Source organism: Acanthochromis polyacanthus, chromosome 8 (assembly GCF_021347895.1).
Source record: "Acanthochromis polyacanthus isolate Apoly-LR-REF ecotype Palm Island chromosome 8, KAUST_Apoly_ChrSc, whole genome shotgun sequence".
In the NCBI taxonomy this organism is placed as follows: Eukaryota; Metazoa; Chordata; class Actinopteri; family Pomacentridae; genus Acanthochromis; species Acanthochromis polyacanthus.
Genome location: NC_067120.1, coordinates 39,971,582 through 39,999,363, shown reverse-complemented (window position 1 = coordinate 39,999,363; position 27,782 = coordinate 39,971,582). Strand labels below are relative to the sequence as shown.

Below are 27,782 nucleotides of genomic sequence, written 5' to 3'. Positions count from 1 at the left end.
TGTTTGTCGACTACCGTTTTGAAGTCTCAGGTTTGGCATTTTGTCCATCTTGGTCTTCCTAAACCAGATATAAGAACTTTAAGAAGCCACACATCATGGTGATACAACAGCATAAGTAAGCCTTGAAGTAAAACGTACTTTATCATCTATTTTACTCTAAATGGGACCACAATTCAAAAAGTTTACACCATGCTGTACTCAAAAAGTCTTTAAACTAGCAATTGAGACCATAAAGTAATTCAGAAGCTTTTTAAAGAAAATTCTGGTTATTTCAAGTATTTTCCAGTTGTTGACGACGAAGTTTCCTGCTGTTTGTTGACACTTCCTGTTTTCTGACAACATAATTCAGTAACTTGTTCAACATCTAACTTGAAAACAAAAACAAAACGGTGCAGTTAGACGTCTAGGCACCAACGGCCTAGATACACAGGGGGTCCTCAGTTTACGGCCTTTCGTGGGAAATGGTTACATGGAACTATTTGGCGAGCGGAGCGGATGAATACGTCGTCACGTGGCGCTATAAGACGGCTTTGTTTACATTCGCCGGTTGTACACTATGTTGGATTGTGCTACATTTGCCAAGGTTTTGCCCTTTGGTGTGGCTTTTAAGCACAAGTCAGACTCCTCTGATGGAGTTCCAACTTACAGCGTAAATCGTCTTATGTCAGGCAGTAGGAACAGAACTTCAACGTAAGTCGAGGACCCTCTGTACTTGGTTGGGAGTAAAAGTCCTGCTTTTCCATTATTCCTTACATACATGTGTAAAAATATACTAAAAAGTAAAATAACTCATTGTACAGGATGGTTTATTTCAGAATAATGGATATTATATTCATGGGTGATAATTACTGATGCATTCATGTGTTGGAGGACTTTGTAAATTTCCCAGTGAGGATTAATAAAGTTTCATTTCAGTTTGTTGTCGTTATTTCAGTCAGTAATGAGGCGTCACGGCAGGATGTTCCAACATTAATACAACCAGTTTATCTGTTGATTGTATTTTGTTTTATTAATCCAAATATGCAAAGTAACTGTAAACATCCCAAAGTAGATTAGAATATTTAGTATTATACCAATGAGCAGCTGAATGGTTTGATTATTTTCCCAATTTCACTCCAAAAATACTTTCACCTGAAACTGCAGGATTATCAGAAAACTGATTAAACTGTGTGTAAAGTGTTCATTTATGTAGTATTTGGTTTTTGGGAGGAAAATATATTCTAAAGGTATTTAAAAATACATCAAGGACAAGAATGTTTTCATGCTTTTTTAACTCCTGTTGTTGCCACAGCATCCCAGTATACAGGGGAAAAAGTACACAATTAGAAATATATTTTACTTTAAGCCTTAATAGACCCTGTGCATGATAGCATGTGCTAGTTCCGGTTGAAAAACTCCGGGTGCTACAGTTACTTCCGGTCCCGCTTACAGCGCTGTCAAAATGGAAGAAGCCAGCAGTACACTTTACTTTTCCAGATGCCTAAGCAACTTGCCTAAAATTTCTGTTGACGATGTTTATCGTCTTGTTGATGATTTTTCGTCAGCTCCTCAAAGCAAACGGGAAAAGGGATTCAAATTTTATATATCCCAGTAACTTTGAAGGTAAGTGGCATCGCATCCTACATAACTAGCGCTAGCTTAACTGTAGGCTTGCCAAACATGTACCTTATTTTATTTTCTAGTATTTACCCCTTTAAGCTGCAGTCAATTCCAGCCATTTTCAGTACAAAAAAATCGCTAATATTCTATTTGTAAATAAAAAATATGACGAGAAGTACAGAGAATATTGGACGCGCATCGCGAGGTGCATTTCCTTGAAAATGACCGATTCGGGGATTTTATACCGACTTCAGGACATGTTTTGGACAAAATAGTTTACTGGCTTGTGTCGTCTGGATGTCCAAGGTTGGATTATGGCCGTTTTTTGTGGAATATTTTCATCTGTGTGTAATAATGAACCCGGAAATGTGAGTCACGCTGTGTATGTTGAAGCCGTGTATAGAGAACGGATGGATGGATATTCGTTGTTTGTCGGACAAATGTGTTTTTCTCACCCGCTGTGGTAATCACATCTGAAAGTGGTTTATACCGGCGGATTCATGAGAATCTAAGCTTTCCATCGGCGTATAATGTTTATATAATCGCGTTTGCAGCCTTCGGACATTCTTTAAATTCCTATGCAAATTAGTAAGTGTACCGCCGGCGGTACACTGAAGCTTAACGGGATTATACATTACTATTTTTTGCTTAGTTAGCTACTAGAATCCCCTTTACACTTTAGTCTTTGGTACTTAGTCGAGTTCAGCAAGACATTTTGTATTTGTAGTTTTGTTTGAACAAAATGACAAATAAATGCTTGGATTTCCTCTATATTTGATTAGGTGTCAAAACGGAATAACAAATGATTGAAGAGTGCACGGATTGTTGTTATAGTTTATCAGATATTTGCTGTTTGATCAGTGACTATGCACTAATATTCCCGATCCTCAGCTCAGTGTGAAACATTTTTTTTCGTCTAATTTTGGCAATCCACTGAGCCCGCAAATGCCGGTCTTTTGGAAAACGGTGAAGGCTTATAGAACCGTTATAAACACCAGAAGCCGAACATAATGGTACACTACAGTACCTCCCATATCGACCTTGAACACGCTGAAATCTGATTTTTTGTTTTGCCGAGAAAACTGTGTTTTTCTTTTTTGATTCCATGTTATCCATGCTGCGAAATAGCCTCCGGAAGGACCTGTAAGCCCTCCCAGTCAGAACCCGGAAGTTAACATTTTGACGTGCACAGGGTCTATTACATGTGAAATAAACTGAACTCTTCAGACTTAGGATTGTACAAAACTAATAATAATCACATCAGATGTAGATTTGACTCAGAAATGTGGAACTCTTCTTGCGTTTTCCTTGAAAATATATATAAAGGATTATTAGTGTACATTATTCTGTTTGTGTGCAACAGGTTTTCCAATTCTGTCAAGTTTCACAATCTTCAACAAGGAGTTTCCAGTAAACTGTCAAATATAGGATTTATTAATTAAAAATGATATACAGAGATGGAGTGTCATACCCCTTCTTAGTTTTGGCTCAAGAATTCATTCAGTCAAAATGAATATTTTGCCTCGACTCTTGTATCTGTTTCAATCACTTCCAATAGAATTAACCGACCAACACTTCCAGGAATGGGATAAACTAATCTCAAGATACATTTGGCAGGGCAAAAAGCCAAGAATTAAATACCAATGTCTACAGTTGACCAGAGAAAGCGGGGGATTGGCACTTCCATCTCTAAAAGACTATTATATTGCAGCAAAATTGAGACCTCTGGTGTGCTTATGTAACCCAAAATATCAAGCCAGGTGGAAGGAAATTGAAGAAGCAATGACAGCTGAATACCCTATACAAAAACTAATTGGAGAAAAGATAAAAAAGAATTACTTAGATAATTTACAAAACCCATTACTTGCCTTATCTCTCAAATTGTGGAATTGATTAATACAACAAAAGAACTTAAAAGATGCAGTTGGAATTTTAAGATGTGTGGCTATGATCAGGATTTTATCCCTAAGAAACTAGATGCAAGATTCAAAGAATGGACATCGCAAGGTTTGACAGCATACTGCACGTTTTTGCACAAAGCAAATGTAAAAGATTTCCAAGCTTTGAAAGCATCACATGGTTTGAATAACAATGACTTCTTCAGATTCCTTCAGATCAGAGATTATATAGAAAAACAGGCAATTGAAGAAAAGTTTCAAAACAATCCTTTAGTGAAGGTATTCACGGATGCTTAAATGGTAAACAGCACTCAAAAGACACTTTCAAGATTGTACAAAAGTCTTCGACAAATGAAAGACACTCAAAGTCCTGCAAAGCAAAAATGGGACAAAGGAGGACACTTGACCATCTCTATCCAGGATTGGGAAACTTTCTAATGGAAAACATCGAACTCAGCAACATGGAAAGAGTTCTGCTGGAAAAACCTTGTAAGATTTTTTTAAAACCCCCGCTCAGGCCAAGCACCATACCAAATCATCAGACTGCTGGAGACGATGTGGGGGACAAGAAGGAAACCATTATCATATGTTTTGGTCATGTCCACAGATCACTCCTTTTTGGGAAGAACTACATACAATTTTAAGATCTGTTTCAAATGGACATACCATTCCAACTAGAAATATTGTACCTGGGTGTTCTAAGGATTGATAATGTGTCTTACAAAACAAAATATTTATTCCAGATTTTGAGTGCAGCAGCCAGAAAAGCCATAACTAGGAAATGGCTTAGACTACAAAGTCCTACAATAAATGACTGGATAGATATTGTCAATGATTTATACAAAATGGAGAGAATTACCTTTAATGTTCGGTTACAACAGGATAAGTTTACTAAAAAATGGGAACGTTGGATTGAGTATGTTTCTTCAGTAAGACCAGGCTTTATATAAAAATTTGGCTTTTCTGTATTCTTTGATGCATGGTATGACTGTCAATGTTTAACTTAAAGGTGCACCCCAATGTTTGTTTTGTTTGGATGTAATGTTTTTTATTTTCATCTTTTCAAAAATTATTTTCTAAAAATAAAGAATTTCAAAAAAAAAAAAAAAAAGGATTTATTTAAGACGTAACTATGATTAACGGTAAACAGGAGTCCAATACAAAGGCCACATTTACAAAACAGTACAAAGAACTCCTGCATCACCAACCAGTTCTACAAAAGGCACAAAAACTACATAACAAGTGTTAAAAGGCAGAGAAGTGTCAGTTTTTGCCAGAATTCAGATGCGTTTCTCCTCCTAAATGTCATGGTTCTATCTGCTGGACTGATGAAGTTCTGAGGCTCAGAAATGATGGAAAAAGTCCATTAAAAAGTGAAAACATGCATGAAAACATGTTTGAGTTCTGGTAAAACTGACACCAGATCAGTGAGTTTTACATTCATCCAGGTGTCTCAGTGTGAAGACAATCGAAATTTGACCAATTTTGGACAGTTCAAAGTCATTTTGGACAAAATATCAGGTCCTTTGGAACAATTTTTGAATAATCTGGGGAAACAGAGTCATTTTTATATTCTAATGTTTTATCATTTATGGGACAAATTTTAATAATTTTGGGACAATTTAGTCTAATTTTGGACATCTTTTGTCATTTTAAGCAGGTTTTTGATCATGATTTTGGTGTAAATTCTGCCAAATTTCATATAATTTGACCAATTTTTTAATTAAAAACACATTTGAGTTCTGGTAAAAGCTGACACCAGATCAGTTTTACGTTCATCCAGGTTGAAGCACCCTGGATGTTTAAAATTACAATATTGTTCAAAATAACATAATCATTGTCCAAAAGACCAAAAATCACTCAACAATTTCTCAAAACCACAAAAAAAAAAACGGCCCAAATGTCTGAGAATTTGTCCAAAATGGCCGTAATTCAGTGAAAATTATGTCTGATTGCACAGAAGTTGCCCCAAATGACTCAAAATTTGTCAAAAACTGTCTAAAATGGCTTTAAAAATTGTCAAAAATGACACTTTTGAGAAAATTAAAATGTGGTTTGAGGGTCAAAAACGGAAAAAGTGAGAAATCTGGACCCTCCTCTATGGACTTCAAGCACCTGGAATGTTCTAAGTGAGAATAAACTTAAAGACTGGAGAAGGAAAGGAGAATGTCTCCTGGAGAAAGTTCTAGAGTAGACCTACCGACAACTGGAGAAAGTTCTAGAGTAGACCTACCGACACCTGGAGAAAGTTCTAGAGTAGACCTACCGACACCTGGAGAAAGTTCTAGAGTAGACCTACCGACACCTGGAGAAAGTTCTAGAGTAGACCTACCGACACCTGGAGAAAGTTCTAGAGTAGACCTACCGACACCTGGAGAAAGTTCTAGAGTAGACCTACTGACACCTGGAGAAAGTTCTAGAGTAGACCTACTGACACCTGGAGAAAGTTCTAGAGTAGACCTACCGACAGTTGGACGGGTTGTTGGTAGGTCTACTATAGAATTTTCTCCGGGGGATGTTCAAGAGTACACCTATCTCCTGATTAAAGTTCTAGACTAGACCTACTGACACCTTGACAAAGTTCTAGAGTAGACCTACTGACAACTGGAGAAAGTTCTAGAGTAGACCTACCGACAGTTGGACGGGTTGTTGGTAGGTCTACTATAGAATTTTCTCCGGGGGATGTTCAAGAGTACACCTATCTCCTGATTAAAGTTCTAGACTAGACCTACTGACAACTGATAAAGTTCCAGAGTAGACCTACTGACAACTGGAGAAAGTTCTAGAGTAGAACTACCGACACCTGGAGAAAGTTCTAGAGTAGAACTACCGACACCTGGAGAAAGTTCTAGAGTAGACCTACTGACAACTGGAGAAAGTTCTAGAGTAGACCTACCGACAGTTGGACGGGTTGTTGGTAGGTCTACTATAGAACTTTCTCCAAGGGATGTTCAAGAGTACACCTATCTCCTGATTAAAGTTCTAGACTAGACCTACTGACAACTGATAAAGTTCCAGAGTAGACCTACTGACAACTGGAGAAAGTTCTAGAGTAGAACTACCGACACCTGGAGAAAGTTCTAGAGTAGACCTACTGACAACTGGAGAAAGTTCTAGAGTAGACCTACCGACAGTTGGACGGGTTGTTGGTAGGTCTACTATAGAACTTTCTCCAAGGGATGTTCAAGAGTACACCTATCTCCTGATTAAAGTTCTAGAGTAGACCTACTGACACCTTGACAAAGTTCTAGAGTAGACCTACTGACAACTGGAGAAAGTTCTAGAGTAGACCTACTGACACCTTGACAAAGTTCTAGAGTAGACCTACTGACAACTGGAGAAAGTTCTAGAGTAGACCTACTGACAACTGGAGAAAGTTCTAGAGTAGACCTACTGACAGCTGGAGAAAGTTCCAGAGTAGATAGTCTAGATAGGTAGGTCTACTGTAGAACTTTCTACAGGGGGCATTCTCTTCTATGGACTTCAAGGGCCTGGAACTCTGGAAATATTCACAGTATGAAGGTAGAACTCTGATCATTGATAAAGTTACTGGAGATGAAGAATAAAATGGTTCTAAGGAGGTTCTGGTGGAACTTTTACAGACATCAACAGTTCTTTGTGACTACCACTTCCTTTACCCTCCACAATAAGAGCACCAGTAATAATTGGAATGTTTCCTGTGAGGTTCTCCATGAGTCTAAATGCTCTTTATAGCTCATCCTTTGGTTCTTTCTCTGGGTTTCTCTGTTGACATGAACATGCCGCCGTGTGGTCGTCCGGCTGACGAACCTCCTCCATGTCTGGGTGTCGACTTGGCCGTCCGTCCTGCCGCTCTGAGTACATGAGCAATACTCTGTAGTAGTAACAGTACAACCTGCTGGGCTGCAGTAGCTCCCTGGATGCCTCCTGGCCCGCCCGGCCCACCTCCTGGGCCTCGGCGTCATTCTGCCGGGCCCATCTGATGGCGTCAAGCAGGTCCGACAGGTTCCTCTTCACGGGAACGTAGTGGGTTCCGGCCTGCAGGCGGCTGTAGAAGTGTTCGTAGTACGGAGAGTCCTGCTTCAGGACCAGACTGTTCCCCAGCATCAGGTAGGGAAACCGGTACGCCGCCACCGTCCCGTCCACGTTCACCTGGTACTTATACTGAAAGACGGACGGAAAGGGTCGCTGGTGTTAATATAAAGTGTTACATATTCATTTATTTAGACAGAAGTGTTGCTTAGAATCTGTTAGTTTATTGGTTATTTGGATGAAAAAGCTAAGATCTGTAAAGTATTTTGGATGAATTGGAAGAATTTTCTCAATTGGAGAGGATTTCACCCTCAAAAAAAGTTTGATTTTTTAAAACGGTTACCTTGGTAAAATAAAAATAAAAAAACTCCAGAAATTCCTCAACAGGATGAGTAAAGTATTCGTCTGTTTATCTTATTCTGCACAAATTTTAAGTCTTGTAGGACAAGTTTCTAGTCATTTCAGATCATCTTTATCTTATTTTGGGCAATTTTTGAGTATTTTAGAACAACTTTTCAGTCTTTCTGGACTATTTTGAGTCATTTTAGACCACCTTTACGTTACTTTGAACCACTTTCTAGCCATTTTAGACAAATTTCAAACAATTTTGGACAAGATTCAAGTCATCTTTGGTGAAATGTCGACCAGAGACTGTATTTTAGTAGAAATACGGATCTATTAATATGCATACAGGACCTGTATGAGGTCACATTACCACCATCAGCTGAGAATTGTTTACTTTTCTTCCATTTCTTAGGGACCAGTAATTAAACTGTCCTCTATTGGATCCATTCAATCATTCTGATCTGATGAAACTATTCTGAGTTCTCACCACATTTCATGGCTGATGGAGTATAATTTCCGGAGATATTGAAGACTCACAATGACTTCACAGGTAAAATGTTTGGGTCTGAAAACATCAAATCCTTGCAAATTCAGCCAAAATATTTCAAAGAACTTAGTTTTGGTTCCCAACTGACATGGAGTGACACAAATGAAAGTGAGTTACATAAGAATAAAAGTATTAATTCGAGTATTTTGGGTGTAAAAGTAGAAATAAACTTGTATTTCTACACGTCTGCTCACCTTGAAGAAGTCAAAGAATCCGACCAGCGGCACTTTCCCGACTTGTTTCTCTCGGTCTCTGAAGAAGAACCAGCCGGTGATCCCAGCGTCCAACAGGCCGGGGTTTTTCTTGGACAGAGAGACGAGGTGAAGACGTTCCTCTCGACTGTCCCGACCACGAAAAAACGCTTGATCGCTTTTATTGACCCACGGAGGTCCTGGTTGGAGAGGGTTATGACCAGAGATGACCAAAAGAACAGCAAGAAGTGTGAAGATTTAAAGTCCAAAAAGCTCCAAGTTACAGAATTTAAAGGTGGAAAGCTTTAGAATAATTAGACAAATAGAAGGGAAAACGACACTGGAATGTAGATTTAAAGCTAAAACTGGACTTTGAATCTTCTTATTAAAGTAAGAACTATAGAAGGTGATGAGCCTGAACTCATAATTTATTCTAGCACCATTAAGAAATCAAAAAGAGGCAAAAATCTGCACAGAACTGGTAAAAAAAAAACTGAGAAAAACATTAAATAATACATTTTTAAGAGGTAATATGTGAAAAATGAACTCCAGGAAGAGATTTTGGAACGTATTTTAAGAATATTCTGTTTTAAAACTGCAAATTATCATTAACTGTTCAAATAATGTGTTGTAGCTGAATTTGGTCAAAAAATTCTCAGTTTGGACGTTTACAGAGAGTTTATGTGATCAGATTTATTTCTATATCACATCTAAAAACAAGTTGAGTTGACCAAAGTTTTGTCTTTCTGTTGGCGGGGTTAAAATGTGGAACAAGTTAAGTGATGACATAAAAAGAAGTACAAATATTCAGTTATTTAAAAGAAATTATAAAACATTTGTCCTTTGTAAATATGCTAGAAATGAAATATAAAAAGGTATTTCGTTTTCAATATTAATGTTACATATGAATTGCTGTAAATGTTCATTATGCCTTTACTGCTGGTTGCTGAGAATAAGTAATTCAGTTGTACGCTGCTAAAACAGTATGTCAATTTAATTTCATGAATATAAGATTGTAAAGGGGGTCGGTTTCTGTAAGTTTCACTTCAACCTACTCCTTTTCGAATAATATGTTTTGTAATCAGTTTAATTTCTGAATTGTTTATTTGTTTTATTCGAAATAAACATTTCAATCAATCAATCAATATTTTGTCAAAGAGGAAACAACAAAATTGTGTGCAAATATCAAGAAAACGAGTAAAATCAACGAGTGAAAGTAAATAAAACAGTAAAAATACTGAAACAGGCAAAAGAGGAAGTAGACTGTAGGATCCATTCCACAAATAAAAACAAATCTGAACTATTAAGACCATTAAGAGCTGCTGCCAAAAGCCGCAGAAAACATACGTCATGAGGTTTTTCTGGAAAATGGCCAAAAAATGTGTCCCAAATCAGATAAAGACGGTCGAAAATGACTCTAAAGCGTCAAGAAAGACTTAAAATACTCAAAAAAATGTACAACACTAGATAAAAATGACTTGAAACTTGTCCCAAAAGACTTCAAATTTGTACACAATAACATAAATATTGGTGTAAAATGACAAAAATGTGTCTGAAATGACAAAACTTAATAATTATTGACCGCTGATGATGTGAAAAATCTTCAGTCTTTGGTCAACCTTTTCACTTAAGATGAATCTGGTCTGAAATTAGTTAAAATTTGTCCAAAAAAAAGATAAAGATGGTTCAAAATGACTGAAAATTGTCCAAAATAAAGAATTACTGGTCCCTGAAAACGTTCCTGTAAGTGTTTATCTATGGTAGATCCATATTTCTACTAAAACACAGTCTTTGGTCGACATCTCACCAACGATGACGGGTAGAAACTTGTCCAAAAAAGATCAAAATTTGTCCCAGATTACATAAAGACGGTCTAAAATGACTCAAAAGTGTCAAGATAGACTTTAAACTTGTCCTAAAATACTCAAAAGTTGTACAAAGTAAGATAAAGATGTCCAAAATGAATAATTACTTTTCCATTTTCAAGGACCAATAACTATTCATTTTAGTCATTTTGTTTGTTTTGTTTTTTAAATATAATTATCTACTGTTTTTCATTTTTATTCCTCGTTGTCTGTGGATTTTATTTTGTTCCTTTTGACTTTGTTGAAAAGCACTCTAACACTAGTTTAAATACACAAACTTTATTCTTCGTCAGACATTTTCAGGCCACATCAACAATCGGACGTTTGCTGCAATGTTTAGGATTTTAGGTGAAAACAAACACACAGCTCAACCGTTGTGCTGTTGAACTAACAGAAGCCAACTCTGCAGAAACATAAAGAGAATACGTCTGCGGTTTGGAAGTCAGAGGAAACACAGAAACACGACAGACGTTCTCGTTGTTCTTCCCTTGTGTCTACCTTTATTACTGCAACGTTCAGGAGCAATAACTGTCTGCTATGGTCCACAGTATTAAAGCTGTAAAGCAGCAGAAAGCGCTGCTCTGGGGAGAAACCTGAAAACTTCACAGCTGCAGTTTGAGAGCAACTGAAAACTTCAGATGAGTTTGGAACGACTGGGAGCATCCAGGAGAAAATCTGCCGGTGTGAACGTCTACAGCAGCAGAGAAAGGTCTGGACACGCCTCCTCTCTGCTTCTTAAAGGTTCAAACTGCTCTAATTCAGTGGTTTTTATTTACGTCCACTGTAAAAATATTCCAATTCTTCCTGTGATTCTTTACGTTCTGTAAAAACTGCAGACAACGCCCCCTGGTGGACACCTGGACTTCACAGCGTCTCTTATGTTTGAAAGAAAAATATTCTAGTTTCACAACTTTTTTATCCAATTTCTATTTGTTTTTTAATGTATTTTATTCTTGATGATGATCCATTGCTGTATTTGAACTTTTTTTTTTTTTTTAAATCCTTTAAGTGACCCTCTAAGTTGCTGATGTTAGAGCCTCAAATGTTGGTGAAATGTCGACCAAAGACTGCATTTTAGTAGAAACACGGATCCATCCATAGATATATACACTTACAAGAACTTTATGGAGACACTAGACCAGCCTGGAATGGAAATTTTGAACTCTATTACCATTTTCAAGGACCAGTAATTCATTATTTTGGACAATTTTCAGTCATTTTGGACCATCTTTATCTTATTTTTGACAAATTTCTACAAAATTCATTTAAGATTGAAGTCATCTTTGGTATAAAATGTCAACCAAAGATTGTGTTTAAGTAGAAATATGGATCCATCCAAGGATATACATTTACAGGAACATTTTCACAGACTTTTTCTGTTATTTGGAGCATCTTCAGCTTATTTTTGACAAATTTCAAATAATTTCAGACCAGATTGAAGTCATCTTTGGTTAAAATGTTGACCAAAGATTTTGCACTTTTTTCCCCATTTTCAAGAACCAAAGAATATACTCTGTCCTTCTCAACCCCCCCGGCCAGCAGGCAGATGGGTCCCCCCTATATAGAGCCGGGTTCTGCTCGAGGTTTCTTCCCTGTTAAAAGGGTGTTTTCCTGCCACTGTCTCCTTTGGGCTGCTCTGGGGGTCAGGCATATGGGTTCTGTAAAGCGTCTTGAGACGATTTGACTGTAATTGACGCTATATGAATAAAATTGAATTGAATTGAATATTCATTTTTATCATTTCACACAAATTTTAAGTCATTTTGGACCGTCTTTATGTTATTTTGTACAACTTTTGAGTATTTTAGGACAAGCTTCAAGCCTTTCTTGACACTTTTGAATCATTACAGACCGTCTTTATATTATTTTGGACAAACTTCAAACAATTTCGGACAAGACTTAAGTCGTCTTTGGTGAAATGTCAACCACAGACAGAAGATTTTGCACTTTCCCCCCCCATTTTCAAGGTTCAATAATGATTCTTTTTGGTCATTTCAGACACATATCTGCCACCAGAGCAGCCGTTTCTCAGGTGTGTTGTTACCTGTGTGTCCCTGAACAGACAACAGGTCGTTGGTGACTCCTCTCAGGGTCTCCAGGGTGGAGTGGGTCACCTCGTAGGTGGGCAGGACCACGTCTCTGGTGTCGGTGGAGCCACACCAAGACAGAATGGGAACTGGATCCGTCCTCCTGGTCTCCAGAGGCCAGTCGCCCACGTTGATGAAGAACTCCACATCTGGAAGCGTCACCTGCAGCAGAACACAAACCTCACATCAGCATCAATCCTTGTGAAGTAAACTAAACTAAGTGAAGGTTAGGGTTAGCTAACCGATTATTAGCCTGACTTTTATTCATATATTTGTGTTTTTATTGATCGATTATTGGTCATTTGAACGTGCAGCCTCCTCTCTCTGTGTCGTCACTCTGTGGTCTCACAAATGTCCGTCAAGCTGAAAAACTGAACAACCAATCAGTAAATTAGCTTATCTCAGAGAGGCTAATGCTACGCTAACGGTTAGCAGCTACACGGCTCGCCATAGATTAGCCTGAAACAGAATCTGGAAAACAATAAATAATTAAAGCTGCAACATCTGGATCTCAGTGATCAATAAAAGTTATAAAACAGTGAAATCTTAAGAAAACAGAAGAACTGGAGTCAACATTCGTTCACTCACTAAATTTAGAAAAGGTGATTAATTATTTAAGTCGGCAGCATGACTCCAACATAAATCCAAGTTAAAGAGAAAAGTTTGAGGTGAAATCTGTACAACACAAACCAGCAAATTAGTGTCTCTCACAGTGGCTAATGCTAACGGCTAGCAGCTACACGGCTAGCCACAGATTAGCCTGAAACAGAATCTGGGGAAAAAAACAATTAAAGCTGCAAGCATTGTTGATCGGGTCCTAGCCACAAGGCGGCGGTATGACTGTGAATGGATATTAGCATATGGACATGATCAGGGCCGGATTGTGATCAAATACGTAACATTTAAGGTCAACTGGGGCATGGAGAGGAGAGGTCGGCAACACTTCCTGTTTCATTTTCTGAAACTCCACATAGCGGATACGTCGCAGAGACCTCAGATTTGGTCGACTGTTTGCATGGATTTAACAGAGCATCTGTTTGTTTGATACTTATTTTGAAATATCAAAATTAATTTTAAATCCACATCTTATTGGTTCTACTAGCTTTCTGTCTTTCTATTATTTTGAAAAAAGAAAGAAGAAATTCTGAAAGACTGAATAACGATATTTGTTGGTTAAGAGAAGCTGGTCACTGTTGATTTCCTCTTCCTCATATCTGTATTAACTCACATTAAGCTCTACTTTTATTTCCGTTTCTTATCATTAATATTTTCCCCGTCTACTTGACTTTTTAAACTTTATTAATTTTGTTTTCTTTGCCCTTTATTTATTTACAATTTTATTTGACTTATTATTACTACTGTTAATAGTATTTTTAGCCATATGGTCAAAGTTTGACCCTCTATTTTCTTCATCTTACTGGGACGTGGCATTTTATCGTTTTATTTCGCGTTGTACTAATTTATTTTGAAAATCTGACTGGACTGACCAACCTCCTGTTGTTTAATCATCTTCCTGAGTTTCCTTCTTTCCTTTTTTGCCCTGTCTGTGAAGCACTTTGCAGACTCTGTTTTTTAAAAAGGCGCCATATAAATAAAGTTATCATGACTCATAAACATCACTCTGGTGCATCATTTAAAGTATTCAAGTTGCATTTTCACCATTAATCAATTGTTCTGCTAATCACACGTCGTCCTGTGAATTGTGCAGAATTAAACCAGACTGAATGTTTTTTCTTCAGTCGTTTCACAGCTGACTCTACCTTCCTGGTGAGCGACAGCAGCATCTCGTCTGAGAACATCTTGAAGTCGGTGTATTTGCCCAGCGTCCGTCTGTAGATCCGGTTGTTGATGATGGCGTAGTGAACCAGACCTCCTCGGTTGGAGAACCTGAGCGGCGTTTCCTGTCTGAGGCGCTGCAGGTCGATGGAGGGAAAAGACTGAAAATCTTCCAGAATCTGAGGCTCGTCTTCAGGACACTTCATGACGTTCAGCCAGACAGAGGCGTCGGGCTCCGGACAGTCGCAGTATTCATGATAAACCGGACCTGGAAGGAAAAGACTGGGTCAGGAAAGGAAAAACACAAATATTTATCCTTGTTATTTAGCTTTAATCTGATTCTACTGTCACTGGAGCTGTTTGTCTGGATTCAGACTAACAATTAAAGCTGCAACAATTCAACAATAAGCTGTCAACTGTTAAATTATTCATCATAAAGTTAACTGATTTTTTAAATAATATTTAAAGAAAAGGTCTGAATTGACAGATTTCAAGCTGCTGAAAATCTGATTTTAAGAAAGAAATGTCAACATTTGAATTCAGGCTGGCAATAATTAATGAATTAGCTTTCAACTATTACATTATTCATTCTTAATTTAAATTATTTGACCTTCAGCCACTGTGTTTAGGAGAAAATCTGATTTTAAGAAAAAAAAATCAACATCTGGAATTAAGGTTGACAGTTAAAGCTGCATCAATTAATCAATTAGTTGTCAACTATTACATTAATAGTCATTAAATTAACTGATTTTAACAATTTTTTAAAGAAAATTTCAAGCTGCTAATTTTAGGATCAAATCAAACTGTCAAATTTGTACAATAATATCAGCACCAATCAGGATTCAGACTGATAATTAGAGCTAAAATAACTAATCTATTACTCATCAAACATTAAATTATTCATCAGTAAAATAATTGGATTGAACTTTTTTAAAAGAAAAAAAATCTAAATTCTCTGATTTTCAGCTGCTGTGTTTCAGAGAAAATCAGATTTTAAGAAAAAAAAATCAACATCTGGATTCAGACAATTAAAGCTGCAACAACTAATCTAATCACTGTCAACTATTAAACTATTTGTGAATCGGTTTGAGTGATTTAAAGATAAAAACAGTGTAAATTCTATGATTGCAGCTTTAAAGTGTGAATATTTTCTGCTTTTTTTCCTCCTCTGTTACAGAAAACTGAATTTCTCTGAACAAAACAAGACATTTATCATCTTAAACTGTAGGAATCGCTGATTTTTTTTTACCAATTTCTGACATTTTATCGACCAAAACACGTGGTTATTCCAGAAAGTATTTGACAGATTTATAAACAATAAAAATGATGGTTAGCTTCATGACAAATAATGCATTTTAAAGATGAATAAAATGCAAAATGAGCTGATGGTAAACCTACGATCGTTGTATAAATGCTCTTCTTCTTGTTAAAGGATTGAGTCATCGTCATATATTTGATATTTAAAGACGTATTCATTGAGCAGATCTAGACTCTATAAATAACCAAACACTGCTGTGACTCGATACCAAACCTGGGATGATGTAGGGCGACTGGGCCACAGCGGCGTCTCCATGGAGGATTTCCACCTTCAGGCCGTTGGTCGCCGATCCGTAGAGTCGGTACCTCATCAGGAAGGATCCGTCTCCTCGGTCCAGAGGCGGAGGAACGTGGATACGAACGTGTTCGCTGTTATCTGCTGCTCGGATCTTCACTTTAAACGTGTCTTTACCTGAGCAAACACATGGAAACATACACAAGTTAAAGAACAGCAGCAGACTGCAGCACATTTCTGTAATTTATAGTGGATTTATTTCACCAAACGGCTTCTTCTGGCTGGAAATGACATAAACAAGAAGCCAAAACAAGAAGAGATGTTAATAATGAAATTTAACTGTTTCTATGCCCCAGTTATTCGTAACACTTGAAACTGTTGTAATTTGTTGAGAAATTAAAGATTTTATTCCATTTTAAATAGTCCTGGTAAATGTTAGGTGGTAACAGGTTACAAAAATTAGCCTTTTAAGCTATTGTGAAGGCTAACAGAGATACTAGTTTTAGACATTCTACCTTTTATTTCTACAATGTTTTTGTTATTAAAACACAAACAAATTGCTATTAACTGTAGTTAGCCAGCGTTTAGTTGATTAAATGCTGTCAAATACAAGCAAAAACTCACTTTAAACAAAAGTTAGCATGAATATTAACAATGTTTGTTAGCAAAGATAAATTAGTTAGCTAACTAAAGACCCCAAAACACTGATTTTTAGTGGTTGAGAAGATACAAAGTTAACACGAAAGAACATTTTTAAGTGTTTATGAAATAAACAGAGATATTAGTTTTGAATATTATAGATTTTCAACAACAACAAAACAAACAAAAAAAAACAACAACATTTGGATTCTTGATTGGCAATTAAAGCTGCAACAATTAATCAGCTGTCAACTATTACATTAAAGGTCGTATTTTTTTGCAATGAAAAAAGTAAAAACTCTCTGGTTTTCAGCTGCTAATTTTAAGGTAAAATATCATTTTTGTACAATAAAATCTGCTCCAGTAAGAAAGCAGGATTCAGAGCAACAATTAAAGCTGCAACATCTGTCAACAAATTAATGGACAGCCACCATATGTTAGTTAGCGATTTGTTGTGGTTTAGAAGCTACAAAGTTAACAAAAACTAGCATTTTAAACTGTTGTGGAGGCTAACAGTGGTATTAGTGTTTGATTTTATAGATTTTTAACTTGCCTTTGTTGTTAAAAGCTAAAGCTAGCTAGCTGCTTTAGCTGATTTAATACACAAATAAAATGTTAAATCAGATCGGTTAGCTTAAATTACCGGTAAAACGGGGGTTTAACTCGTTAATTTACCCGGAGACAGAGTCAGGTTGTGTCCGTTTGAATCCACCGCCTGGATGTAGAAGTACCGGACCGGGAGCACAGGGAGGACTGAGCCGGTGCCGACCCCCGGACCCCAGACCAGACTCCTCTCGGGGCTGACTCCTCCACAGCCACCGAGCGGGAAGCTGGCGCTGAAAAATAAATGTAAAACGAATAAATTATAAACTAAAATAACGTGAAAAGGTTCCGCTGGGTCCGTGGCTCGTTTAAACGTCATATTTTAACCGTTAACCGGATAAACTCGGTGAATGTTTCGTTAAAGTTCCGTTAAACTCCAGACGCCGACATGTTGGTCGCCACAGACACGCCCACCGCAGAGAGGCCTTCAGGGACAGTCGGAAATGTGGGAATCCAGCAGTGAACGCACCACCACCGGTCTAAATACACAGAAGAAGCGTTTCTGAACAAACTGGAGGCTCAGACCAGGAAAATTTAGAATTTAAACTGATAACTAGTTAATTTTTAAGGTATTTCAGAGGAAAGTCAATATAAAATGACCACATGAAGTGTTCTTTATCTGCAAATTTATTAATAAAATTACAAAAAATAGATGGAATACACAAAAAATACCAATGAAATTACAAAAACAGGCACATCTAACACGTGAAACAGCGATATAGTCATGGAATTGTGACCAACTATTAAATTTCGTTTTTTCCCTCTGTGAAATTATTCTTATTCTTATTCCTATTCTTATTGTTATTCTTAATAATAATAATATATTCTTCTTATTCTTTTTATTATCTGTAATTTTGTATTATTATTATTATTTGTAAATGGAGACATGTTGTGAAATTTTGTACTCTAGAACAATTAACCAAATTGTTGTATTTATTTTACAGATTTTTCTGTATTTCTTAAATGCATAAAAATAACATTCCAAAAAGAGAATGGCTGTAAATCATCTTGTCTAATGTGAAAAAACTTTAAAAACATGAAAATGTAAGACGTTATAACATCCTTTTTTAATGATTTTTTAAAGGCCGTTGATCATAATTTCATAAATATATTTATTTAATAGAGTAAATTAGTTTAACAATGAAAATATTCAAAACAATCTACAGAAAAAGCAAACACTGGCTGTGTAATTTTATATAACTAGTGGCAGGAAAATATGATATTGTAAGTTCAAATACACACTGGTTTTGCGTCTTTTTCCCACAAAAAAGAAAACAATAATAACAAGAAAAGTAGTCAGGTGTGTAGAAATGTCATTTTAATTGGAGCTTTGATGGTAATAATTCCACTGAATTCAGGTTTAAAAATCAAAAACCAAACATGGCTGAGTTTCTCTGGATCTCTAGTAGGTGAAGATGTTTTCTGCTCCGTGTCCCAGCTTGCCCAGGTTGGGGAGGCAGGCGTTCTGGATCATGGGTGGAGGTCCACACAGGACCACCAGGACGTCGCTGGACGGAGCTGGAAGATGCTTTTTAATCATGTCCAGAGTCACGAATCCTGAGCCGAACTTCCAGTCTGGAGGAGAAAGAAAACGTGAACCAAGAAAAACAGGTTTTAGAGACGATATTAGCTCCAAAATTCATCCTCTGTGCTCCTAAAACAGACAGAGTTCGGCTCAAAACTGTCAGAGAGTGAAACAAATGAAAACAATTCTTCATTTTTCTTTTTTATTTACAGATTTTAATTTCACAAAAACGTTAAGACTGATGCAAAAATACACAAAGTACCCCAAAATATGAATAAAATTACAATTTTTCCCCCAAAATGAATTAAAATTTGTGTAGAAAGAAAAAATGTCCAAACTGATTCAAGAAGTGACCAAAAAAAGTCCAAACTTACATAATTATTTTCTCAGAATGACTTTAAACATGTCCAAAGAGACTCAAAATTTCCCCAAAATGACAGAAAAATTGTCCAAGATGACAAAAAAAGTAGAATTACTTTAAATTTGTCCAAAATGATCTGAATTTTGTACAGATTTGTACTGAAAATTTGACTCAAGAATTGTCCAGAATGACCAAAATACTCATTATTATTCCAGAATGACTCAAAATTTGCTCAAAATGACTTCAAATCTGGACAAAAAGACTCAACATTTGCAAAAAATGACTCAAAAATTGTCCATAATGACAAAATTTGGCCACAATGGCTAAAAAAAATCTTTTAATATGACTGACCGTGTCCAAAAAATGGGGAAAAAACAGATTTTTGCCATAAGAAACGTGTCCAGAACGAGTAAAAACATAGAAAGTGACTGAAACGTTCACTGCGTGTTTGTTGTGGGTAAACGATGATCTAAAGAGGATTAAAGGCGTAGAAATGAAAGAAACGTTCTGTCACATGAATACTGATCAGGAACTAATGCAGACGTTCAAACACACTTTATGCAGCGACGCTCTGCTCATTATTCCTGCTGCCTTTCAGGATTATTCTGGGATTTTCCTGCAGCTCCGAGTCTTTGTTTGGCTTCTGACTCTTTGAGGATTTATCCTGGAAATGTTTCACCAAACCCAGCATGGATGTTTTACTGTCTGACGCTACGGAGATTTAACTCGTTCAGAATGAAAATACACGACTAGAAACTCCTCAGGAGGGTTTTAAGATGATATTTAATGATAAAGAGGACGTCTAAAATGCAAAAAACATGCGAAACGACTCAAAATGTTTCCAAAAATCATAAAAACATCTGTCCAAAAATGGGTTAAATTGGCCCAAAACGACTAAGAAACTACATTTTCCAGAATAATTTAAAATCTTTACAAAGAGACATAAAAATATGTCCAAAACTACTTTAAATGAGTCCAAAATCACCTGAATTTTGTACAGGAAGGCTGAAAAATTTCCCAAACGGACTCAAGAATTGTCCAAAATGACAAAAACTATTTGACTGTTTGTCCACACTGACTTCAAACGTGTCCAAAGAGAGTCAAAATTTGCCCAAAATGACCAAAAAATTCCACAGTTGTTTAAATTTCCATCAGAATGACTTGAAACTGACTGTAAAAATGCCCAAACTGATTTAAGAACTGTCCTAAATTTCCAAACAAGTGTCCAAAAATGTCCAGAATTACTTATTTTGTTTTCCCAAATGATTTAAAACTTGTGCAGAAAGATTCAACATTTACCCAAAACTGCTGAAAAATTGTCCAAGATGACACAAGAAAGTGCAGAATTACTTAAAATTAGTCCAAAATTACCTGAATTTTGTATAGCAAGACTTAAAAATTGGCTAAAAGTGTCCAAAAATGACAAAAAAAATGTCCAAAACTGACTCAAGAATTGCCTAAAATGACAAAAAATGTCCAAAATTACTTCATTGTTTTTCCAGACAGACTCAAAATCTGCACAGAAGGACAAAAAATGTCCAGGATGGCACAAAAAAGTGTACAATTACCCAAAATTAGTCTAAAATGGCCTGAATTTTATATAAAAAGACAGAAAAATGGACCAAACTGACTCTAAAATTGTCCAAAAATGACTCAAATATTTTCCTAGAATGACCTGAAACGTGTCCAGAGACCCAAAATTTGTCCAAAATGACCAAAAAATTCCACAGTTTTTTAAATTTCTTCCAGATTGACTTGAAATTTGGACAGAAAGAATCAAAATTTGCCTAAAATGAATGAAAAATTGCCCATAATGCGATAAAAAAATCTGTCAATTTTGTCCAAAATCACTTTAAATTTGTCCAAAAATGACAACAAAAGAAAAGAAAACAGAATTTGGAGAAAGCTAAAAGCTCAATAAGAACCGTTCCTGTGTTTGTTTTGTCTGTTTGGGCGACAGAAAGCGTTGAATTAAGGTTCCGCTGTAAATAAATGGATCTAAATGAAGCTTTTCTCACCTTGAGGCGGTTTATCCAGCGTGAACCAGACCTTCACCTCATCAGGATGGTTCCTCCTCACCTCGTCCAGCTCCTCCCTCAGCAGGATGTCCTTCTCAGTCTGACGGCGACAAGAAAACAGGTCACGTTTCCACGGTAACCGTCCTTTACCTGCATGGAGAAGTCCCTCAGCTCACCTGGTTGGCGAAGATCAGCGAACATTTGGTGCTATCGGAGGGATCAGATGTGATTCTACGGATCAGCTGCAGCATCGGAGTGATTCCTGGACGGGTGGAAACGCCAGAGTTAGAGATTAACGTGGTGTTTGATCGCTTTTTAAAGAAGAATAACTGTCAACAGAAAGACAAAAAGCATTTAAAATGACTCAAACATCATCCAGAATGACAGAAAACATCCAAAAGGACTGAAAACCTGACCAGAGAGATTAGAAAATTATCAAAAAAATAGTCAAAAAGTGTTCAAATGACCACCAAATTGTCTGGAATGCTAAAAGTAAAGATCCACAATGATTTAAAACTTACAAAAAAAATTCCAAAATGAATCAAAGTTTTTCAAGAATGATTCAAATGTTGGACAGAAGGACTCAAAAATCGTCCAGAATGACAAAAAAAAAGTTGCAAAAGTACGATGAATTTGTCCAAAATTACTTCATTTTTCTACAGAAAGACTTCAAGGAAGTTTCCAAAATGACAAAAAATAAATAAAAATTTGTCAAAATTGTCCAAAAACACTCAAAAGTTGACCCAAAAAAGGGTTCAAAAGTACTTTAAATTTGTCCAAAATTACTTCATTTTTCTACAGAAAGGTCTGAAAACTCCCCAAACTGACTCAGAAAGGATCCAAAATGACCAAAATCAATTAATATTTATTTAAAATGACTTGAAGTTTGTCCAGAAGGATGTAAAATTTGCTCAAAGTCACTTTAAAAATCATCCAAAATGACCAAATTTGTCCAGACAGACTCAAAATATGTCTAAATGGACCAAAAACCTTCAAAAAAAAAACTTTAAATTGGTCCAAAAATACTTGATTTTCTGAAAATAAGACATAAAAATTCCCCACACTGACTCAGAAAGCGTCCAAAATGACCAACAGGTGTAAAATCATTTGATATCTGTTTAAAAATTATTTAAAACTTGACCTAAACAATTTGCAAAATGACATCACATTTGTCCAGAATGGCCTAAAAATGTCCAAATTAGCAAAAAACAAATGTCCAAGATGTCCTAAAATTAGTCCAAAATGACTCACAGGTTATCCTGAATGACAAACAAATCATAAAAATGACTCAGAATTACCAGAAATGACCTAAAATATTTGGAGAAAGACAAAGAAATGGTCTGAAATGAATAAAAATGACTCATAAATCATCCTCAGCGACAAAGAAATGTTAAAAAAAAAGACCTAAAATTTGTCCAGAATGACAAAAATCTATCAATGACTGTTTTAACATGAACTTTAATGACTGGATTCTAATATTTAAACCGCTACAGTTAAATTATAAAATAGGTCCAGCTCTGGAAACACGACGACACATTGAGCTATTATTAATAACACTGTCATACTATTTATTTAGGGACTGTTTACAGAGTTCCTGCAGAGATTTGATTCTTTGATGCTCCTCTGAACACAGAACATTGATTATTGAACATTAAATGATTAAATAATAATAATAAAACGTTACTGAACCTGTTCCTCCAGCGATCATTGCGAGGTGTTTGAACTTCTTCTTCTTGGGTTCTGACTTCTTGTCTGGTCTGATAGAAAACTGGCCTGTTGAAGAACAAACAGATGATGTTGTAGCGCCGCCTGCTGCTCACTGAGGGGAAATGTAGTGTACACAGGCTGATCTCACTTTTTTCCTTTTATCCAAAATGAGTACAAGAATGAAAAAAAAATGACATCAAAGTTGTCCAGAAGACCCAAAAGGTTCAAAATTACAAAAATTCTTAGAAGGCATCCACAATCCCTGGATTTTTCTACAGAAAGACTTCAAAAGACAGACTCAAAAAGTGATTAAAATGACAAAAAAGCACTGAAATGTGTCTAAACTAACTCTAAACCTGCACAGAAAAACAAAAAAAGTCCAAGATGACTACGAGAACGTAAAAAATGACATAAAGTCTGCCTGAAATGACAAAAAGATCCAAAACCAGTTGATATTACTTAAAAATGACTTGAAGCTGGATCAGAAAGACTAAAAAAAAAGTAATCTAAAATGAAAAATTTGTCGAGAAGGACTCAAAATGAAAACCATAAAGGACAGGAAGTTGTCCAAAAAATGTGCAAAATGCCTTTCAATTTGTCCTAAATTACTTGAAAGACTCAAAATGGTTCAAAACCACAAAAATGCTGCAAAAGTACTTCAAAGTTTTTCAAAATTACTTTATTGTAAGACTTAAAAATTCCCCACATTGGCTCTAAAATGGTCTAAAATGACCAAATTGACCTCAAAGACTCAAAAGTTGTCTAAAAATCATGCGCAAAAGGACTTTAAATTGATCTAAAATGACTTGACTTTGGTACAGGAAGACTCAACATTTTCCCACACTGACTAAAAAAATGATCAAAGATGACAAAAATATGTGTCAAAAACTCGTGACTTTGACGATGTGATGTCCTCAGTAGAGTTCTGACCTTTTCCTCTGTAGACCAGCAGTCCGTTGGGTCCTCTGAAGTCGATGGTGTCTCCTAACGTCAAGCTGTCCAGATACTGGGACATCTTCCCTCCTTCAGGGTACGACGGGTGGCTGTTCTTATGATAAACCTGCAGGAACCACAAGAACAACACAGACTATTAGCATCTTATGTCAAACGGCCTGTTAGCGTTAGCAGCTGCCAAAAGATCCACTTCAGAGTTCTAACAGTTTTAGGTCATAAACACACAACCCTTATTTTACTAACAGGGATATTAAGTGGACTGCTGTTATTGACGAGGCAAACTTGTAAACCAAAAAAAATTCCTTTTAGGAAAGACCAATATTCATTCTTAGTTTGGTCTGCACCAACTTCTGAGGAAACATCTGGATGTTTAGCTTCAAATTTCCTCAAAAAGACATGAAGGAAAGATGTTTTAAAAGGACAAAAATGATCTGAATGATAAAAAATAGTCCACAACGATCAAGAAAAGTGCAAAATGTGGCCAAAATTACTTTAAACCAACACAGAAAAACGTATAAAATGTCCGAAGTGTCTTAAAATATGTTCAGAATGACTTGTAGCTTGAACAGGAAGATTTAAAAATGACAAAAAATTACTCATAAATTGTCTAAATTAACAAAAAAAACTTCAAAATGTACAAAGTAACTCAAGGTTTTCTAAAAGGACAAAAATAAAAAATTACCATTAATATGAAATGATCTAAAACTTGTTCAGAAAAACCAAAGAAATAAAATGTCACTAAAATACTAAATATCTTCCTCCAGGAACCCCTTCAAGCAGATGAGGGTCTCCTGGTTCCACTGGGTCCTGGTTCTAGTGGGTCCTGGTTCTCGTGGGTCCAGGTTTCAGTGGGTCCAGGTCTACTCTGGTCCTGCTGCTGGGTCTCTAGAAGGTAGCCTCACCTTGACCACCAGGTCCACGTATCCCTGGTCCTCATCACTGGAGACAGGAGTGTAGGCTCTGACCACCAGGCTGCCGCTCACCTTAGCAGACAGGTAGACGTGCTGGCCTATAGGAGAGGAGGGGGCGGGGCTTAATGTTAACAACAGGAAGTAGAGGAGGAGGACTTTAATTCATAGTACTGTGGTTTATTCATTTCATTTCGGCTAACCACAAAAAAGTCTTGTTAAGGAATAATAATAACTGATCTATCATAAGAAAAACTGATCATTAATATTAATAATTGATCAATAAGAACAGCTGATCAGTTTCAGTACCGACAGGAAGTCCAAGGATGTGATTTCCAGACAGGAGACCGAACCGGAACTTCTTAGTGTCGTGACTGATCTCCTGCAGAAAGAAAAACAGTCAAACACAGTTTGATCCTCGTTAAAATAGATTTAGTACCACGTTATAATGATCATCAGTTCCTCTGATCAGTCACACAAAGTCATCAATAAATTTAACACGAATCAACGTGAAGCAGCTTATAACTCTGAACATCTAACACCAACATCTAGACCTCTATGAACACCAACATCTGGACCTCTATGAACACCAACATCTAGACCTCTATGAACACCAACATCTAGACCTCTATAAACACCAGCATCTAGATCTCTATGAACACCAACATCTAGACCTCTATGAACACCAACATCTAGACCTCTATAAACACCAACATCTAGACCTCTATGAACATCTAGACCTCTATGAACACCAACATCTAGACCTCTATGAACATCTAGACCTCTATAAACACCAACATCTAGACCTCTATGAACACCAACATCAAGACCTCTATGAACATCTAGACCTCTATGAACACCAACATCTAGACCTCTATGAACACCAACATCTAGACCTCTATGAACATCTAGACCTCTATGAACACCTAGACCTCTATGAACACCAACACCTAGACCTCTATGAACATCTAGACCTCTATGAACACCAACACCTAGACCTCTATGAACATCTAGACCTCTATGAACACCAACATCTAGACCTCTATGAACACCAACATCTAGACCTCTATGAACATCTAGACCTCTATGAACACCAACATCTAGACCTCTATGAACATCTAGACCTCTATGAACACCAACATCTAGACCTCTATGAACACCAACATCTAGACCTCTATGAACACCAACACCTAGACCTCTATGAACATCTAGACCTCTATGAACACCAACATCTAGACCTCTATGAACACCAACACCTAGACCTCTATGAACATCTAGACCTCTATGAACACCAACATCTAGAGTAATTATTCATTATTGTCATGTTTGGACAATTTTGAGTCATTTCAGACAAATTTTGAGGAATGTTTTGACTGATTTGAGAGGTTATGATCAATATAAATCTTATTTTAGACAAATTTGTCATTTTGTCCAGGTTTTAAGGAGTGTTAGATCGTAATTTTGGTAGTATCATCCAGCCACAGTTAAGTTTAGGTAGATTTATCACCACTATAACTGATTAACTGACAGGTTTATTCGATGGTGTGTTTGCATGCTGCTCACCTGTTTGTGAATCAGAGGAAGTGGATATTTGACGGTGGGATCCTGCAGAGTGACAGGAAGCTTCTTCTTCTTCTCTGATCCCAGAAACAAATACAAAATCGTCGCTATGATCAGAGAAACCAGCACCAGAATCACCTGAAATACAAAAAAACACAACTTTAGCTCTGAATTATTGCCCAGTTTGACAGAAAATCAAAGTTTTGTGCTTTAAAATGGATCATTCTTAACCAGATTTAACAGGAAGTTGAACTAAAATGTGAATTAAAGGAACTTCCAGCTGCAGAATAAAGTGATTTAGTTTAAACTCCCACCCAGCTTTCCTCCATGGTGGACGTGCAGACACAGATCTGGAGAGTTTCCTCCCGCTGGAGACCAGAGTCCACAGTGTGCTGAAGGGGCGTGGCCTCCTGCTGGGGGAAAGGTGACACAACCTCCGGGAGCCAATCAGAGCTCAAATGTGCTGATGTGGAGGCGGGTCTTTGGCTCAGACCACTGATATGAATGAAGTCATCATACAAATAAAACTAATCAAAAACACAATAAGCTGCATCTTCCTCATCCTGAGACTAACTTTTTAGAGAAACTTTAGGAAGATTAAAGGTTCCAGCTGATAATAAAACGACCTTCAACTGACAACAGCTAACAGGAAGGACAACAAGTTTATAGTTTATTTATTTATAAGCTGCTATAAAATGACATGAAACTTCTTATCTGTAAAAGCAAAGATCAAATTTTATTTAAACGTTTGGACTGAGCAACAACAAGAAGAAAAACAATCATGCAGCAGTTTGCATCAACATTTCTGACAACTTTTAATGAATTTATGTTTAATTTATTCGCATAATTCATCAAAATAACAACTGATTTGGTAACAGTGCATAGTTTTAACAGGATGTCAGAGAAGCTGTCATCATAACGAGACTTCTTCATTAAAAAGGCAGACCATAACTGAATGTCTAAAATACAAACAGGAGTGGATATATTATTATTGTTTATGTGGATCAACTGATAAAAATGTTTCCAAAAGGACTTAAACTTAGAGGAAAGGAATTTTCTCAATTTAGTCAAAACTTTTCCAAAGCCACTCAAAAAAATCCTCAAAATGGTAAAAAAAACTTTTCCAAAGTGATTCAAAAAAGTCAGAATGACTCAAAAATGACTCAAGAATGACTGAAAATGACTGAAAATGACTGAAAACGACTCAAAGATGACCCAAAATGACTTTAAATAACTCAAAATGTCTCAAAAATGATTCAAGATAACTCAAAATTATTTAAAATGACTCAAAATGACTTAAAAATGATCCAGAAAGGATTCAGAATTCTCCAAATTCTGTAGAACACAAACAGGAGAAGTTAAATCAGGACGATCTCCTCTGTTTATGTGGATCGACTGACAAAAAAATTCCAAAATGACTTAAATTAGATTAAATGACTTCAAATTCTCTCAATATAATAAAAGAAATTCAAAGCCACTCAAAAAAAGCAATCCTCAAAATGGTTAAAAACTTTTTCAGAGTGACTCAAAAACTGAAAAATGGTTCAAAAAATGTCCAGAATGACTTCAAAATTGACAAAAATAACTAAAAAATGACTGAAAATGACTCAAAAATGACTGAAAATGACTCAATAAT

The 27,782-nt window shown here is 36.4% G+C and overlaps 2 protein-coding genes across 51 annotated transcripts; both read right to left on the bottom strand.

Annotated features, from left to right (window-relative positions):
• Positions 1-3,747: 3,747 nt before the first annotated feature.
• On the bottom strand, positions 3,748-17,537 carry poglut3 (protein O-glucosyltransferase 3). 50 transcript variants are annotated; one of them, XM_051952761.1, is made up of 10 exons: positions 17,186-17,537; positions 15,851-16,048; positions 14,304-14,587; positions 12,501-12,705; positions 8,595-8,791; positions 6,822-7,640; positions 6,491-6,788; positions 5,925-6,058; positions 5,793-5,858; positions 3,748-5,693 (listed from the first exon to the last, which is right to left on the bottom strand). In XM_051952761.1, the coding sequence occupies exons 1-6, from the start codon at positions 17,430-17,432 to the stop codon at positions 7,206-7,208; spliced, it is 1,566 nt and encodes a 521-aa protein (XP_051808721.1). In that variant the 5' UTR covers positions 17,433-17,537; the 3' UTR covers positions 3,748-5,693; positions 5,793-5,858; positions 5,925-6,058; positions 6,491-6,788; positions 6,822-7,205. The 50 variants fall into 50 exon arrangements, with proteins under 50 accessions (XP_051808721.1, XP_051808720.1, XP_051808694.1 ...); XM_051952760.1 differs by having other exon boundaries at positions 5,760-5,825; XM_051952734.1 differs by having other exon boundaries at positions 3,748-5,858; positions 5,925-5,957; positions 6,092-6,788.
• Positions 17,538-18,416: 879 nt separating this feature from the next.
• On the bottom strand, positions 18,417-26,564 carry LOC110953379 (NADH-cytochrome b5 reductase 2). The gene is made up of 9 exons (XM_022197347.2): positions 26,461-26,564; positions 26,150-26,284; positions 24,896-24,968; positions 24,581-24,687; positions 23,655-23,784; positions 22,707-22,790; positions 21,194-21,279; positions 21,018-21,117; positions 18,417-18,688 (listed from the first exon to the last, which is right to left on the bottom strand). The coding sequence occupies exons 1-9, from the start codon at positions 26,473-26,475 to the stop codon at positions 18,516-18,518; spliced, it is 903 nt and encodes a 300-aa protein (XP_022053039.1). The 5' UTR covers positions 26,476-26,564; the 3' UTR covers positions 18,417-18,515.
• Positions 26,565-27,782: the final 1,218 nt, after the last annotated feature.